We start from the raw sequence: 13,258 nt of genomic DNA, 5'->3' as shown, positions 1-13,258 counted from the left end.
TGCCTTACTGTGGCCTGCCCTGCCTCCTTGTCCAAGATCTCACTAATGGCCACTTCCCTAGGTCATAGAGGAAAACAAGGTGCGGCAGTATGATTCCATCCAGAGGATGCTGAGCGAGAAGAGCCTCTTCCGGCAGGCCATCAGCCCCGCAGACCGGCTGAAGCTCTTGCCCCACCGGAACTCGAGCAGGCAGAGGTCTCGGGCCAACATTGCCGCTCTGAAGGAGGAGACAGAGGAAGAGGTGCAGGAAACAAAGCTGTAGAGAGCGGAACAAGTGTTTGCCTGGGACGTCCACACGTGGGAGCTGAAGGAAAAAGTTTCTGCCTCAGAAAACAAGGAGGAATGATTTTTTTTTTTTTGAAAAAAGAAGGAAAAATTGGGGTAAGAGGAATTAAGGACACTCCTGTGGGTCCGGATCCATGGCTTCCTGGCAGTGGTCAAATTGTGTGACGGGTACTTCAAATCCTTGAAGATTTACCACTTGTGTTCGCCAGTCAGCCTTCCCTGAAAACTTTTTCCTTTGGTGGTCACTGAAAAAGTGGCTGTAAATGTCAGCCAGATTAATTCTTCAGCTTACTGTTTAGTCAGACTTTCTCATTTGTAATAGTAGAGAAGAACTGTAATTATACTATTTAGGGATACAATTAAGTAGTGCTAACTGGAACTTGAGTGGCTTGTATCAGTTTATGTACCTTCTTCTCTACTCTCTCCATGATATTTAAAAACACAGCTATATTGCCTATTAAGGATTCAGACAGTCCTATTTCCAAGCAAGGAATGGAATGCTGTGAGAGGCTCAAGACAGCACATCAAATATGCACCATGCAACATCTAAGTGTCAGGAGACACTAAGATCTGTCAGGAGACAGAACTTCCCAGTCCTGGAAATCAGGCTTAGTACCGTTCAGCAGTACCCAAATCCAAATAGTTTAGACAATCAGAAAACATCCCTTAATTGGGATACGGGCTATTATAGTCCCATGCAGGGAACAAAGATATAGCTCTCTTGATTTGGCAGTGAATGGTTCTGCTTCCAGAAAGTAGCAAACTTACAAGATGTCTGAACTGAAGGATGGCTGGAAAAATGCTTTAATGCATATTGGTACAGGAAAACCCTTCATAACACAGAAGTGCCAGGTACGGAGTGTGCAGGCAGAAAGACTGTGGGCACTCCATGTAGATGTACATGAAATTCAAAGATCTAGGTATGGAGAGGGCGATGTGTGTTTTCAGGCTACCTATGTGCACTTCATGCTGTACATACTGAGCAGGAGAAATAATGGGCACACTGAACACTGAAGAGTCAATTGTGAATTAGTTTTATATTCTTCTGTTTTATAGTTTTATGATGCAAATGAAATTTTCTCTAGGAAATATTTATTTTAATAATGTTTCAAACTCATAAATGGTTGTATTTTAAGAATGATTATATTATGAATTATATTTGTATAAAAGAATTTTTATATTTGAAATGTTGACTTTTTATGGCACTAGCTATTTTTATGATACATTATGTTAAACCTGGGATGGGAGGAAACCTTGGGGGAATATTGAGGGGCTATTGACCAGGGTCTATGTATTATGTTGTTGCACACACCTGTGTGATTCCCAGCCCACATGCTGGTTCCATCTTAGATGCAGTTCCAAAAACATGGTACCACAAAATCTGACCACCCCTATCAAGAATACACTGCCTTCTCAACTCCAAACTAACCATTAAGATTGCATTCTACTTATTATGGTAAGGGAATATCATGTGTCAATAAAATCCATATATTTGTGTGAAACTTGGCTGTTTTCAGATGTGTTCATTAGTCGTGTCTCATTGATCTCTTACTTTAGTCTCTAAGGATCATGGAACACAGAATAATTATCTTTCTTTTAGATACAGCTTCTTGAGAATCCCAAGTCCAGTAAGATAGTCTAAAACATTATATCTGTTTTTAAATTGTGGCGAAATATACATAACCTAAAGTTTACTATTTTAAAACCATTTCTCAATGTACAGTTCAGTAACTAAGTATGTTCACATTGTTGGAAATCATCATCATGAGCTATTCACAGAAATGTTTTCATTTTGCAAAACTGAAGCTCTGTAACCGTCAAACCTAACTCTCTATTTATCCTTTCCCTCAGCTCCTGGCAGCTACCATTCTGTCTTTGGTCTCTCTGAATTTTACTCTGAGTACTTCATATGAGTGGAACCATTAGTATTTGTCATTTTATGACTGGCTTATTTCACGTAAGTGTCTTCAGGAGGGTTTGTCATGTTGTAGCATATGTCAGAATTTTAAAGGCTGATTAATAGGCTACTGGGTTGGCCAAAAAGAAAAAAACTTTCTTCAGTTTTAAGTAAAAATAAGACACATTTTTTCATTTTCATCAAGAACTTTATTGAACAGTGTATTCACTGTTCCATTACCTTCTGCCATTTTTCAGGCAACTTCATTATTCTGTCTTCCCAAAACATTTTATCTTTTTGAGCAAAGAACTATTCCAGGTGCCTTTTACAGTCTTCCAGGGAATTAAAATTTTTTTCCATTAAGAGAATTGTATGAAGACCAAAATAAATGGAAATCTGAAGATACAATGTCTGATGAATACAGTGGATGAATACAGATTCCCTGTTAAGCTGTAACAGTTTTTGTCTGGTTGTCAAAGAAACATGCAGTCTAGCATTATCCTAGTAGAAGAGTATGTGTTTTCTGTTGACTAATTCCAGATGCTTTACGTTGAATGCTGCTTTCAGTTTGTCTAATTGGGAGCAGCACCTGCTGGAGTTAATAATTTTGTTTTCCAAAGGAACTCATTATAGAAGAGTCCCTTCCAATCCCTTCGTTGGGATCACCTTCTTTGGATGAAGACTGGCCTTTGTTGTGTTTGGTGGTGGTTCATTTTGCCCCGTGATCTCTACTGTTCCACATTATTGTACAGTATCCATTTTTCATCCCCTGTCACAGATTGTTTTTAAAAGGAATCTTTTGTTACATTTAAGTGGAGAGTAGCATATGGAAATATGGGCGAGAAGGTTTTTTCGCTTAACTTATGTGGGACCCAAACATCAAAGTGATGAACATAACCAAGCTGGTGCACCAGGTTTTCATTGCTTGATTTGGGTATTTTGAGTGTGTTGGCTATCTCCTGTGTGGCATAGCGTTGGTCTCACTGCCTCAATTTGATCACTGTCAGCTTCAACTGGTCTACTCAACTGTGGAGCGTCATCCAACAAGAAATCTCCAGCACGAAACTTCACAAACCACTTCAGTCGCGTTCGACCAGTCATGGCACTGTCTCCATAGACTGCACTAATCTTTCTTTGTGTCTCAGCTGTGTTTTTTACCTTTCTTGAAATAATAAAGCATAATATGCTAAAAAATATTGCTTTTTTCTTCCATCTTCAATATCAAAATGGTTACTCAAAAATTCACCAATTATAGTAAGTTTTTTTTTTTTTTTAATGCACACTGATAGGACAGCTGAAGCAATACAATCTTAACATTTTTTCAAATGAAGTTAAGGACAACTAAGCATTACTAGAGAGCCAATTTATAGAAAAACCCAAACAAATTTTTGATCAACCCAATGCACATATATGACATTTTGCTTCTCCATACATTTGTCAATGGATGCTTAGGTTGTTTCCATCTTTTGACTATGTTGGATGATGCTTTTATGAACATGGTTGTACAAATATCTACTTAACGTCCCCACTTTCATGAATGAGGACACTTCTTAGCTTATTTCTGTTTTAAAATGTAGGCTTATAGAATAAAAATTATATATAATATGTATATATTCCATAAGAGTTCATTTGTTTCTTTGAAAGCTTATTCAATAAGCAGTAGTTATTTTTACTACTCTCTTAACACATGAGCAAATCTCATCAAAGAAATAGCATTTCTACACTAGAACCTAGGTGGCTTTCTTTGTCCAAATCCCTGTTGTTCATTGACGAGACTTCTTGGGGCCCCTTTTCTTTGCAGAGTTTCATTATGAAAGATGTAGGTGCCGTTATGGGGTAGATGGGCTGTAGATCCCTACTGAGTGCTGCAGCCTCCAACTCTGTTTTCTTACTGGGAAAAAAAAATTATTTTCACATGTGACCCCAAGAAGGCAGTGTCAGAGCATGCTCTATTCTAGTTTTTCAAGTTCAGGTATTTAAATTAATAAACTTTATTTTTTGGTACAGTTTTAAGTTCACGGCAAAATTGAGAAGAAAGTATGGAGAGTTCCTGTAACAGCCCCCACCTTCCCTAGCCTCCCCCATTCTCAACATACTATACCAGAGTGGTACATTTGTTACAATCAGTACATCATTATCACCCAAAATCCAGTGTTTACATTAAGTTTCATTCTTGGTGAACCCTTATTTCTTCCTTCCTCCTTACTAAGCTCTGGTAACCACTGATCTTTTATTGTTTCCATAGTTTTGCCTTTTCTTGAATGGCACATAACTGGGATCATACAGTATGTAGCCTTTTCAGATTGACTTCTCTTACTTAGTAATTGTATTTGTTTTCTCCTTCAGATATAAAAGCCATATCTTCTCATGGCTTGATATTTCATTTGGTAGAGAATAATATTCTATTGTCTAGATCTACCACCGTTTACTTATCCATTCACCTAATGAAGGATGTCTTGGTTGAGTCCAACTTCTGGCAATTATGAATAAGCATTCCTGTGCAGCTTTTTGTATGGAAAGAACTTTTCAAGTCTTGGGTAAATACCAAGGATCTTGTGGTAAGAGTATATTTTATTCTGTGAGAAACCTTTAAACTGTTTTCCAAAATGGCTGTACCATTTCGCATTCCCACCAGTAATGAATAGGAATTCTTGTGTATCTGAATCCTCACTAGCATTTGACACTGTCAATGTTTGGAAATTTGGCCATTCTAATATATGTATACTTCTGTCTTGTTGTTTTAATTTGTATTTTCCTGATGACATATGACTTTGAAAATTTTTCATATGCTTATTTGCCATCTGTATATCTTCTTTGGTATGTCATCTGTTCAGCTCTTTTGCACATTTTTAAATTGGGTTGTTCATGGGCTCATTGGTGAGTTTTAAGAGTTTTTTTGTATACTATGGATAACAGTCCTTTATCAGATGTGTCTTTGCAAATGTTTACCTTTATTTATTCATTCTCTGATGGTCTGCCTTTTTTCATGTAGATCTGAGTTTCTGGTGTGAGTTTCTGAAGAACTTCTTTTAAAGTTTCTTTCAAGGTAGGTCTGCTGGCAACGAATCCCTCAGTTTTTGTTTGTATCACACTGTTTTCATTTCTCCTTAATTTTTGTATGTTAATTTTGCAGGGTACTGAATGCTAGGTTTGGTTTTTTTTGTCAATACTTTATATTATAATATTTCACCCGGCTCTTCTTGCCTGCCTGGTTTCTGAGCAGTAATTCTTATTCTGAGCACATGTAATTCTTATCTTTTCTCCTTGTAGGTATAGTGTATTTTCCTCTTTTTTCAAGTTGTTTACTCCGTGTTCGATTTTCTGCAGTTTGAATATGATGCATAGGTGTAGGGTTTTGCGGGAGCATCAATACTGCTTGGTGTTCACTGAGCTTCCTGGATCCGTCGTTTGGTGTCTGACATTAATTCGGGGGAATTTTTCTGTTGTAATTGCTTCATATGTTTCTTTTGTTTATTTCTCTTTTTTCTCCTGGTATTCCTACTACAGATATATTATACCTTATGTAGTTGTCTCAAAGTTCTTGAATATTCAAGGTGTTTTCTCCTCTATGTTTTTCAGTTTGGGAGGTTTGTATTGTATTGTCAAGCTGAGAGATCTTATCTCAGCCACGTTCAATCCATCAATGACATTGTTCATTTCTATTATATTGTTTTTTATTTCTGCATTTCCTTTTAATTGTTTCTTAGAATCTCTACCTTTTTGGTTACATTATCTAATGTTTTTATTCATTCCTGGTCTGATAATTCCTAGCATATCTGACTCTATTTCTAATACTTGTTCAGTCTCTTTTTAACTGTTTTTTTTTTTTTCCACCTTTTTGTATGCTTTGTGGTTTTTTGGGATATACTGGGGAAATGCTGAACATGATGTCCTGGGGAAAAGGAGCTGTGGTAAATAGGCTGTTAGATATACAACAGTAATATATCGGGGAAAACAGGAGTTCTGTAGTCCTATGGTTTGGTTTCAGCCTTTTGATGATCCTGTACCCCTGGCCAGTGAACTTCACCAGTGCTTCTTAGCTTTTTGTCCCATCTCTAGTGGAGCAGGATTGCTAGAGTGGCTTGGCATTGGGTATTTCTCTTCTCCAGATAGGGGTTTCCAACTCAGTGGTAAAGAATCTGCCTGCCAATGCAGGAGCTACAGGTTCAAACCCTGGGTGAGGAAGATCGCTTTGAGTAGGAAATAGCAACCCCCTCCAATTTTCCTGCTGGTATAATCCCATGGATGCAGGGGCCTGGCAGGCTGCAGTCCTTGGGGTCACAAAGAGTTGGACACAAAGGAGTGACTGAGCATGCTGCTGCTGCTGCTGCTACTAAGTCACTTCAGTCGTGTCCAACTCTGTGTGACCCCATAGACGGCAGCCCACCAGGCTCCTCCATCCCTGGGATTCTCCAGGCAAGAACACTGGAATGGGTTGCCATTTCCTTCTCCAATGACTGAGCATGCACGTTCCCCCAGATAGGTTAAGACTCTGGTACAGTAGGTTCTTCTGAGGGCACGTCTTGATAAGAAAAACAGAATTCTCTAGTATTTTTCCAAATGATTACCTTCCTCTTCCCCCTGCTAGAAGCAAAAGGGAATTTTCATTTGTCTTTATTGTGAGACCCTGTTAATGAGTTTTGAAAGGTAAAACTCATGAAAGTGTGGGTCTCTCTCCTCTGATGACTGAGTCTCCTTGAAGATTTTCTCTCTCAGGCTTTCCTACAATGAGCCTCTAGAAACTCATCAGTTACAGGTCAGGTTTTCCTATCTCAGCACTGACTCCTAAGGGAATTTCTGCTTGGTAGTTTCTACTTAGGTAAATTGTGATCCTCTGTATATACCTGTGTGTCTCCAATTTTTTAAAGCTGTTTATACAAGTTTGTTGTTGTTGTTATTATTAAGTTGCTAAGTCATGTACAGCTTTTTTTGTAACCCCATTGACTGTAGCCCTCCAGGCTTGTCTGCCCATGAGATTTCCCAGACAAAAGTACTGGAGTGGGTTGCCATTTCCTTCTCCAGGGATCTTCTCGACCCAGGGATCAAACCCACATCTCCTACATTGGCAGGCAGATTCTTTACCACTGGGAAGAATCACTGGGCTACCAGGGAAGCCTTTATACAAGTTTAATCAAATGTAGTTTACAAAGGTAAAGGACAGTACCTTTGTATGGACTATACAGACACAGCATCATGCCATGGGGCCCACAAGAGGCTCAGAGAGACAGCACCTTTCCCTGGGAACAGAAGCTCTAATCCCAGGACAGTTTCTTGGCAGAAGGCTGGGCAACTAGGATCACCCTCATTCACCCTAGACTCAGCCCCTGCATAAGCAGCAGATTGTCCTGTGACCTTACTTCTCTGACAGATCCAAGAGGAGCTGCTGATCTTTCAGTTTGCTCAAATCTTTCTTTATTGTTAGGTTGGAGATATTGTTGTTCAGTCTTTCAGTCACGTCCAACTCCTTGCAACCCCATGGACTGCAGCACACCAGGCTTCCCAGCTCTTCACTGTCTCCCAGAGTTTGCTCAAACTCATGTTCATTGAGTTGGTGATGCCATCCAACCGTCTTATCCTCTGTTGTCCCCTTCTCCTCCTGCCCTCAGTCTTTCCCAGCACTGGGGTCTTTTCCAGTGAGTTAGCTCTTTACGTCAGGTGGCCAAAGTATTAGAGCTTCAGCATCAGTCCTTCCAATGAATATTCAGGGTTGATTTCCTTTAGGTTTGACTGGTTTGATCTCCTTGCTGTCCAAGGAACTCTTAAGAGTCTTCTCTAACACCACAGTTTGAAAACATCAGTTCTTCATTGGAGTAGCAACTTCTAAGTTCCTTACATACCAGATCTGAAACCAGAAGTCTTTCTAGTTCATTCTGAGTGAAAAACAAACAAAACTTTGCAAAGGTAGAAGCAGTCAAATACAAACAAATGTGACAAAAGAAGCCCTAATTCGGAAGGCCCCCTTTAAGAGAAAAACACTGAAACAAGAAGGAAAGTGAGTGTTGTTCACCCACGCTCTGTCATAACACTTGGCTTTTTCTCTTCTCAAATTATTCAATTTATTCTCTTCTCAAATTATTTCAATCTCAAATTATTTAAAAAATTATTTTGGCCACAGATGACCTACTTTTATCTATTTGTTTTCTATATGTAAGTCTGGAGTTTAGGCTTTTGGTTGTCCAAACCTACACCCACTCCCATCTGACTTATACTTTTAAAATTTATTTCTCAGACCTTTCACTTTGTTATTCCTCCTTATGAGAAAAAAAATTAAGGCTTGAAACAAGTGCATTTCCTTCCAACAACTGAAGACCTTCCAGGACTGGGTAATTGCAATGTATTAGAGTGAAAGGCTAATAAAACCCCCAATGTAAATATTTTAGTAGTTTGCTAAAGAAAGAACCCTCAAGTATTATGTAGAAGACAGTTTAGAATGAGGTTTAAAAAGCTCCATATAAAAACCTGTTTGACCTGTTAAAACAGGTGCGGACAATCACAATTCCCTATTAAAAGATACAATGAAAAAACCCGATAAGTTCAAGACAAATGCATTGGCCATGAGAACTCCAAATCAATAGATGGTGAATTGTTAGCTGCTTCTAGTGTTCAGAGCCAAACAGACCCCAGTCACTTTCTGTCAGTTGTCAGGATACTGGGGAATCAGTATCTATGTACCTTCCCAGGGAAGGGAGACTTCTTGGCAGAAGTTTAGGGTTTATCCTTAATCCATTATAGTTGGAACACTCATTTGCTTTTTGAGATATCACTTCCATTAATTGTAAAATAATGTAGTACATTAAGAAATGTAGCTAAAATCTTTTAAGCAAATATGCTAATACTGGCCTTTAATTTCATGTAGCAAAATGAATTAATATAGCAATAATGCTAAATAATTACTTGAATCGAAAGTTAAGACACAGTTTACATCTTCCTTTCATCAAAGTACAGAATCAATACAGAAAGTACAGATTAACCTTCCACTAGTATTCCCTTGTAGAGATTTGGTTCTATTGTTAGGATAACTGCTTTTCCTAAAAAAACCACAAATTCCAATTATTGAAAAGAACACAGACTCACACGCTTATTTATTTACATAAATATGTATTTTTTTTCAAATTATATTCCCAATTTGGTTGTTCCAGAATATTGAGCAGGTTCTCTGTACTACATTAGGTCCCTGTTGGCTAGCCATTTTAAATGTAGTGGTCACACACTAATTTAAATGAATCCCCAAGACATTTTCCCCTAAAGACATCATGAATATTGGAATTTAAGCCTAAACAATTTTGGTGTATAAACAATCCTTCACCTAAGTTCTTCCCCATTCACCTTTGACACTGATGAAATAATAGAATGAATGATCTTCAACAGCAATGACAGATGTGCTGATAAACAGAACTAGAGCTGAATTGTATTTTGATTGGCAAATATTGGCACAAGTGCTAAAAAAAAAAAACAAAACAGAAATCTATCTTGCAATTAACCCCTATGAAATTAAAGTTGTAATTTACAAAAAGTTATAAAGAGTAGGCTTTATCTGTTTTATTAAAAAAAAAATACGGTGTAGAATGGTGGGTACCAGGGGCCAAGAGAAATACGGACATGTCAGTCAAAGGATGCAAACTTCCAATAATAATATGAATAAATCTGGAGGTGTGATGTACAGCATGTTGAATACAGTTAACAATACTGTGTTATATCGGAGAAGGCAATGGCACCCCACTCCAGCACTCTTGCCTGGAAAATCCCATGGATGGAGGAGCCTGGTGGGCCATAGTCCATGGGGTCACTAAGAGTCAGACACGACTGAGCAACTTCACTTTCACTTTTCACTTTCATGCATTGGAGAAGGAAGTGGCAACCTACTCCAGTGTTCTTGCCTGGAGAATTCCAGGGACGGGGGAGCCTGATGGGCTGCCGTCTGTGGGGTCGCACAGAGTCGGACATGACTGAAGTGATTTAGCAGCAGCAGCAACTGTGTTATATATTTGAAAGTTGCTAGGAGAATATATCTTATATATTCTCACCACATAAAAGAGGTAGTAATTTTGTGATGTGATAAAAGTATTACTAACACTATGATGGTCATTGTTTCGTAATACATAAGTATATCAAATCAACACCTTAAATTTACACAGTGCTTTATGGCAATTATATCTCAATAAAGCTGGAAATTAGATTAAGTGGTAAAAAAAAAAGTTGGCCACAGTAGATTGCCTGACTATCATGTTTGTCGGAGTTTTGTAAGCTAACAAAAACAAGACGATTTTCAAAACAACCATCTCTTTTCCCTTCTTCAATGACAGCAGATACTAGGGGCTTATTAATATTCTACAGGAAAAGTTGTATAAATCAACTTGTGTTCAAAAGTAATCCTCTTGTGGAGAAGAAATTTTTTTTTCTTCTTGTCTCATTTAGGGTGGATGCTCCGCTGTCTTTGGGGGGGACCAAAAAAGCAATCGGGTGTCCTTGTACAGACTAAGCTTCTTTCCTACTAAGGAGACCTCACCAGGCATTGCATTTATACTTAGCAGTGTTGCCTGACTGTTCTGTGGCCATGGAGAGAGAGTAAAATTAAACATCCTAAGTAAACACATGATGATGATTTTACATTGTCTCGTCAATAAGATTTTTATAAATTTTTATAAATTTTAAATATCTATAAATGTAGGTACTTGTTGTTGTTCAGTTGCTCAGTCATGTCCGACTGTTTACGACACCCTGGACTGCAGCACACCAGGCTTCCCTGTCCTTCACCCTCTACCTGAACTTGCTCAAACTCATGTCCATTGAGTCAACGATGCAATCCAGCCATCTCATTCTCTGCCATCCCCTTTTCCTCCTGCCTGCAGTGTTTCCCAGCATTAAGGTATTTTCTAAGGAGTTGGCTCTTTGCATCAAGTGGCTGAAATATTGGAACTTCAGTTTCAGCATCAGTCCTTCCAATGAATATTCAGGTTTAATTTCCTTTAGGATTGACTGGTTTGATCTCCTTGCAGTCCACAGGACTCTTAAGAGTCTTCTCAAATACTACAGTTCAAGACCATCAATTCTTCAGCATTCAGCCTTCTTTATGGTCCGGCTCTCACATGACTACTGGAAAAACCATTGCTTTGACTATACAGACCTTTGTTGGGAAAGTAATGTCTCTGCTTTTTAATATGCTGTCTAGGTTTGTTATAGCTGTCCTTCCAAGGAGCAAGCGTCTTTTAATTTCATGGCTGCAGTCACCATCTCAGTGATGTTAGAGCCCAAGAAAATAAAGTCTGTCACTGTTTCCATTGATTCTCCATCCATTTGCCATGAAGTGATGGGACCAGATGCCATGATTTTCATTGTTTGAATGCTGAGGCCAGCTTTTTCACTTTCCTCTTTCACTTTCATCAAGAGGTTCTTTAATTCCTCTTCCCTTTCTGCCATAAGGGGGTGTCATCTGCATATCTGAGGTTATCAATATTTCTCCCAGCAATCTTAATTCCAGCTTGTGCTTCATCCAGCTGGGCATTTCTCATGATGTTCTCTGCATATAAGTTCAATAAGCAGAGTGACAATATACAGCCTTGACGTATTCTTTTCCCAATTTGGAACCAGTCCATTGTTCCATATCCGCTTCTAACTGTTGCTTCTTGACCTGCATGCAGGTTTTGCAGGAGACAGGTCAGGTGATGTGGTATTCCCATCTCTTTAAGAATTTTCCACAGTTTGTTGTGATCCACACAGTCAAAAGCTTTAGCATAGTCAGTGAAGCAGAAGTACGTGATTTTCTTTTGCTTTTTCTATGATCCAGCAGATGTTGGCAGTTTGGTCTCTGGTTCCTCTGCCTTTTCTAAGTCCAGCTTGAACATCTGGGACTTCTCAGTTCTGTACTGTTTAAGCCTAGCTTGAAGAATTTTGAACATTACTTTGTTAGCGTGTGAAATGAGTGCAGTTATGCAGTAGTTTGAACATTTCAGCATTGTCCTTCTGTGAACTGGAATGAAAACTGACCTTTTCCAGTCCTGTGGCCACTGCTGAGTTTTCCAAATTTGCTGACATATTGAATGTAGCACTTTAACAGCATCATCTTTTCAGATTTGAAGTAGCTCAGCTGGAATTCCATCACTTCCGCTAACTTTGATTGTAGTGATGCTTCCTAAGGCCCACTTGACTTCACATTCCAAAATGTCTGGCTCTAAGTGAGTGATCACACCATCGTATTATCTGGGTCATGAAGATCTTTTTTGTATAGTTCTTCTGTGTATTCTTGCCACCACTTCTTAATATCTTCTGTTTCTGTGAGGTTCATACCATTTCTTTCCTTCATTGTGCCATCTTTGCATGAAATGTTCCCTTGGTATCTCTAATTTTCTTAAAGAGATCTCCAGTCTTTCCCATTCTATTGTTTTCCTCTATTTCTTTGCATTGTTCACTTAGGAAGACTTTCTTATCTCTCCTTGCTATTTTTTGGAACTCTGCATTCAGACAGGTATATATATTTCCTTTTCTCCTTTGCTTTTTCTTCTCTTATTTTCTCAGCTATTTGTAAGGCCTTCTCAGAGAACCATTTTGCCTTTTTGCATTTCTTTTCCTTGGAGATGGTTTTGATTACCACCTCCTATACAGTGTTATAAACCTCCATTCATAATTCTTAAGGCACTCAGTTTATCAGATCTACTCCCTTGAGTCTATGTTATTTCCACCGTATAATCATAAGGGATTTGATTTAGGTCATATCTGAATGGCCTAGAGGTTTTCCCTACATTCTTCAGTTTAAGTCTGAATTTTGCAATAAGGAGTTTGTGATCTGAGACAGTCAGCTCCAGGTCTTATTTTTGCTGACTGTATAGAGCTTCTCCATCTTTGGCCACAAAGAATATAATCCATCTGATTTCATTGTTGACCATCTGGTGATGTCCGTGTGCAGAGTTTTCTCTTGTGTTGTTGGAAGAGGGTGTTTGCTATGACCAGTGCATTCTCTTGGCAAAGCTCTGTTAGCCTTTGTCTGGCTTCATTCTGTACTCCAAGGCCAAACTAGCCTGTTACTCCAGGTGTTTCTTGACTTCTTACTTTTGCATTCCAACCCCTATAATGAAAAAGACA

At 38.6% G+C, this 13,258-nt stretch overlaps 1 protein-coding gene across 1 annotated transcript in view; it reads left to right on the top strand.

Moving 5' to 3' along the window:
• The window catches only part of CFTR (CF transmembrane conductance regulator), a 184,844-nt gene extending 183,057 nt beyond the window's left edge, over nucleotides 1-1,787 (top strand). The window contains exon 27 of the mRNA XM_069587941.1: nucleotides 62-1,787. Within this exon, the coding sequence (XP_069444042.1) occupies nucleotides 62-262 (201 nt within the window). The 3' untranslated portion in view covers nucleotides 263-1,787. The remainder of the gene's footprint in view (nucleotides 1-61) is intronic.
• The last annotated feature ends 11,471 nt before the right edge of the window (nucleotides 1,788-13,258 follow it).

The sequence above is a fragment of the Ovis canadensis genome, chromosome 4, assembly GCF_042477335.2.
Source record: "Ovis canadensis isolate MfBH-ARS-UI-01 breed Bighorn chromosome 4, ARS-UI_OviCan_v2, whole genome shotgun sequence".
NCBI classification, from domain to species: domain Eukaryota; kingdom Metazoa; phylum Chordata; class Mammalia; order Artiodactyla; family Bovidae; genus Ovis; species Ovis canadensis.
The sequence above is the reverse complement of the archived record's forward strand: the minus strand, read 5'-3'. Positions and strand labels throughout refer to the sequence as shown.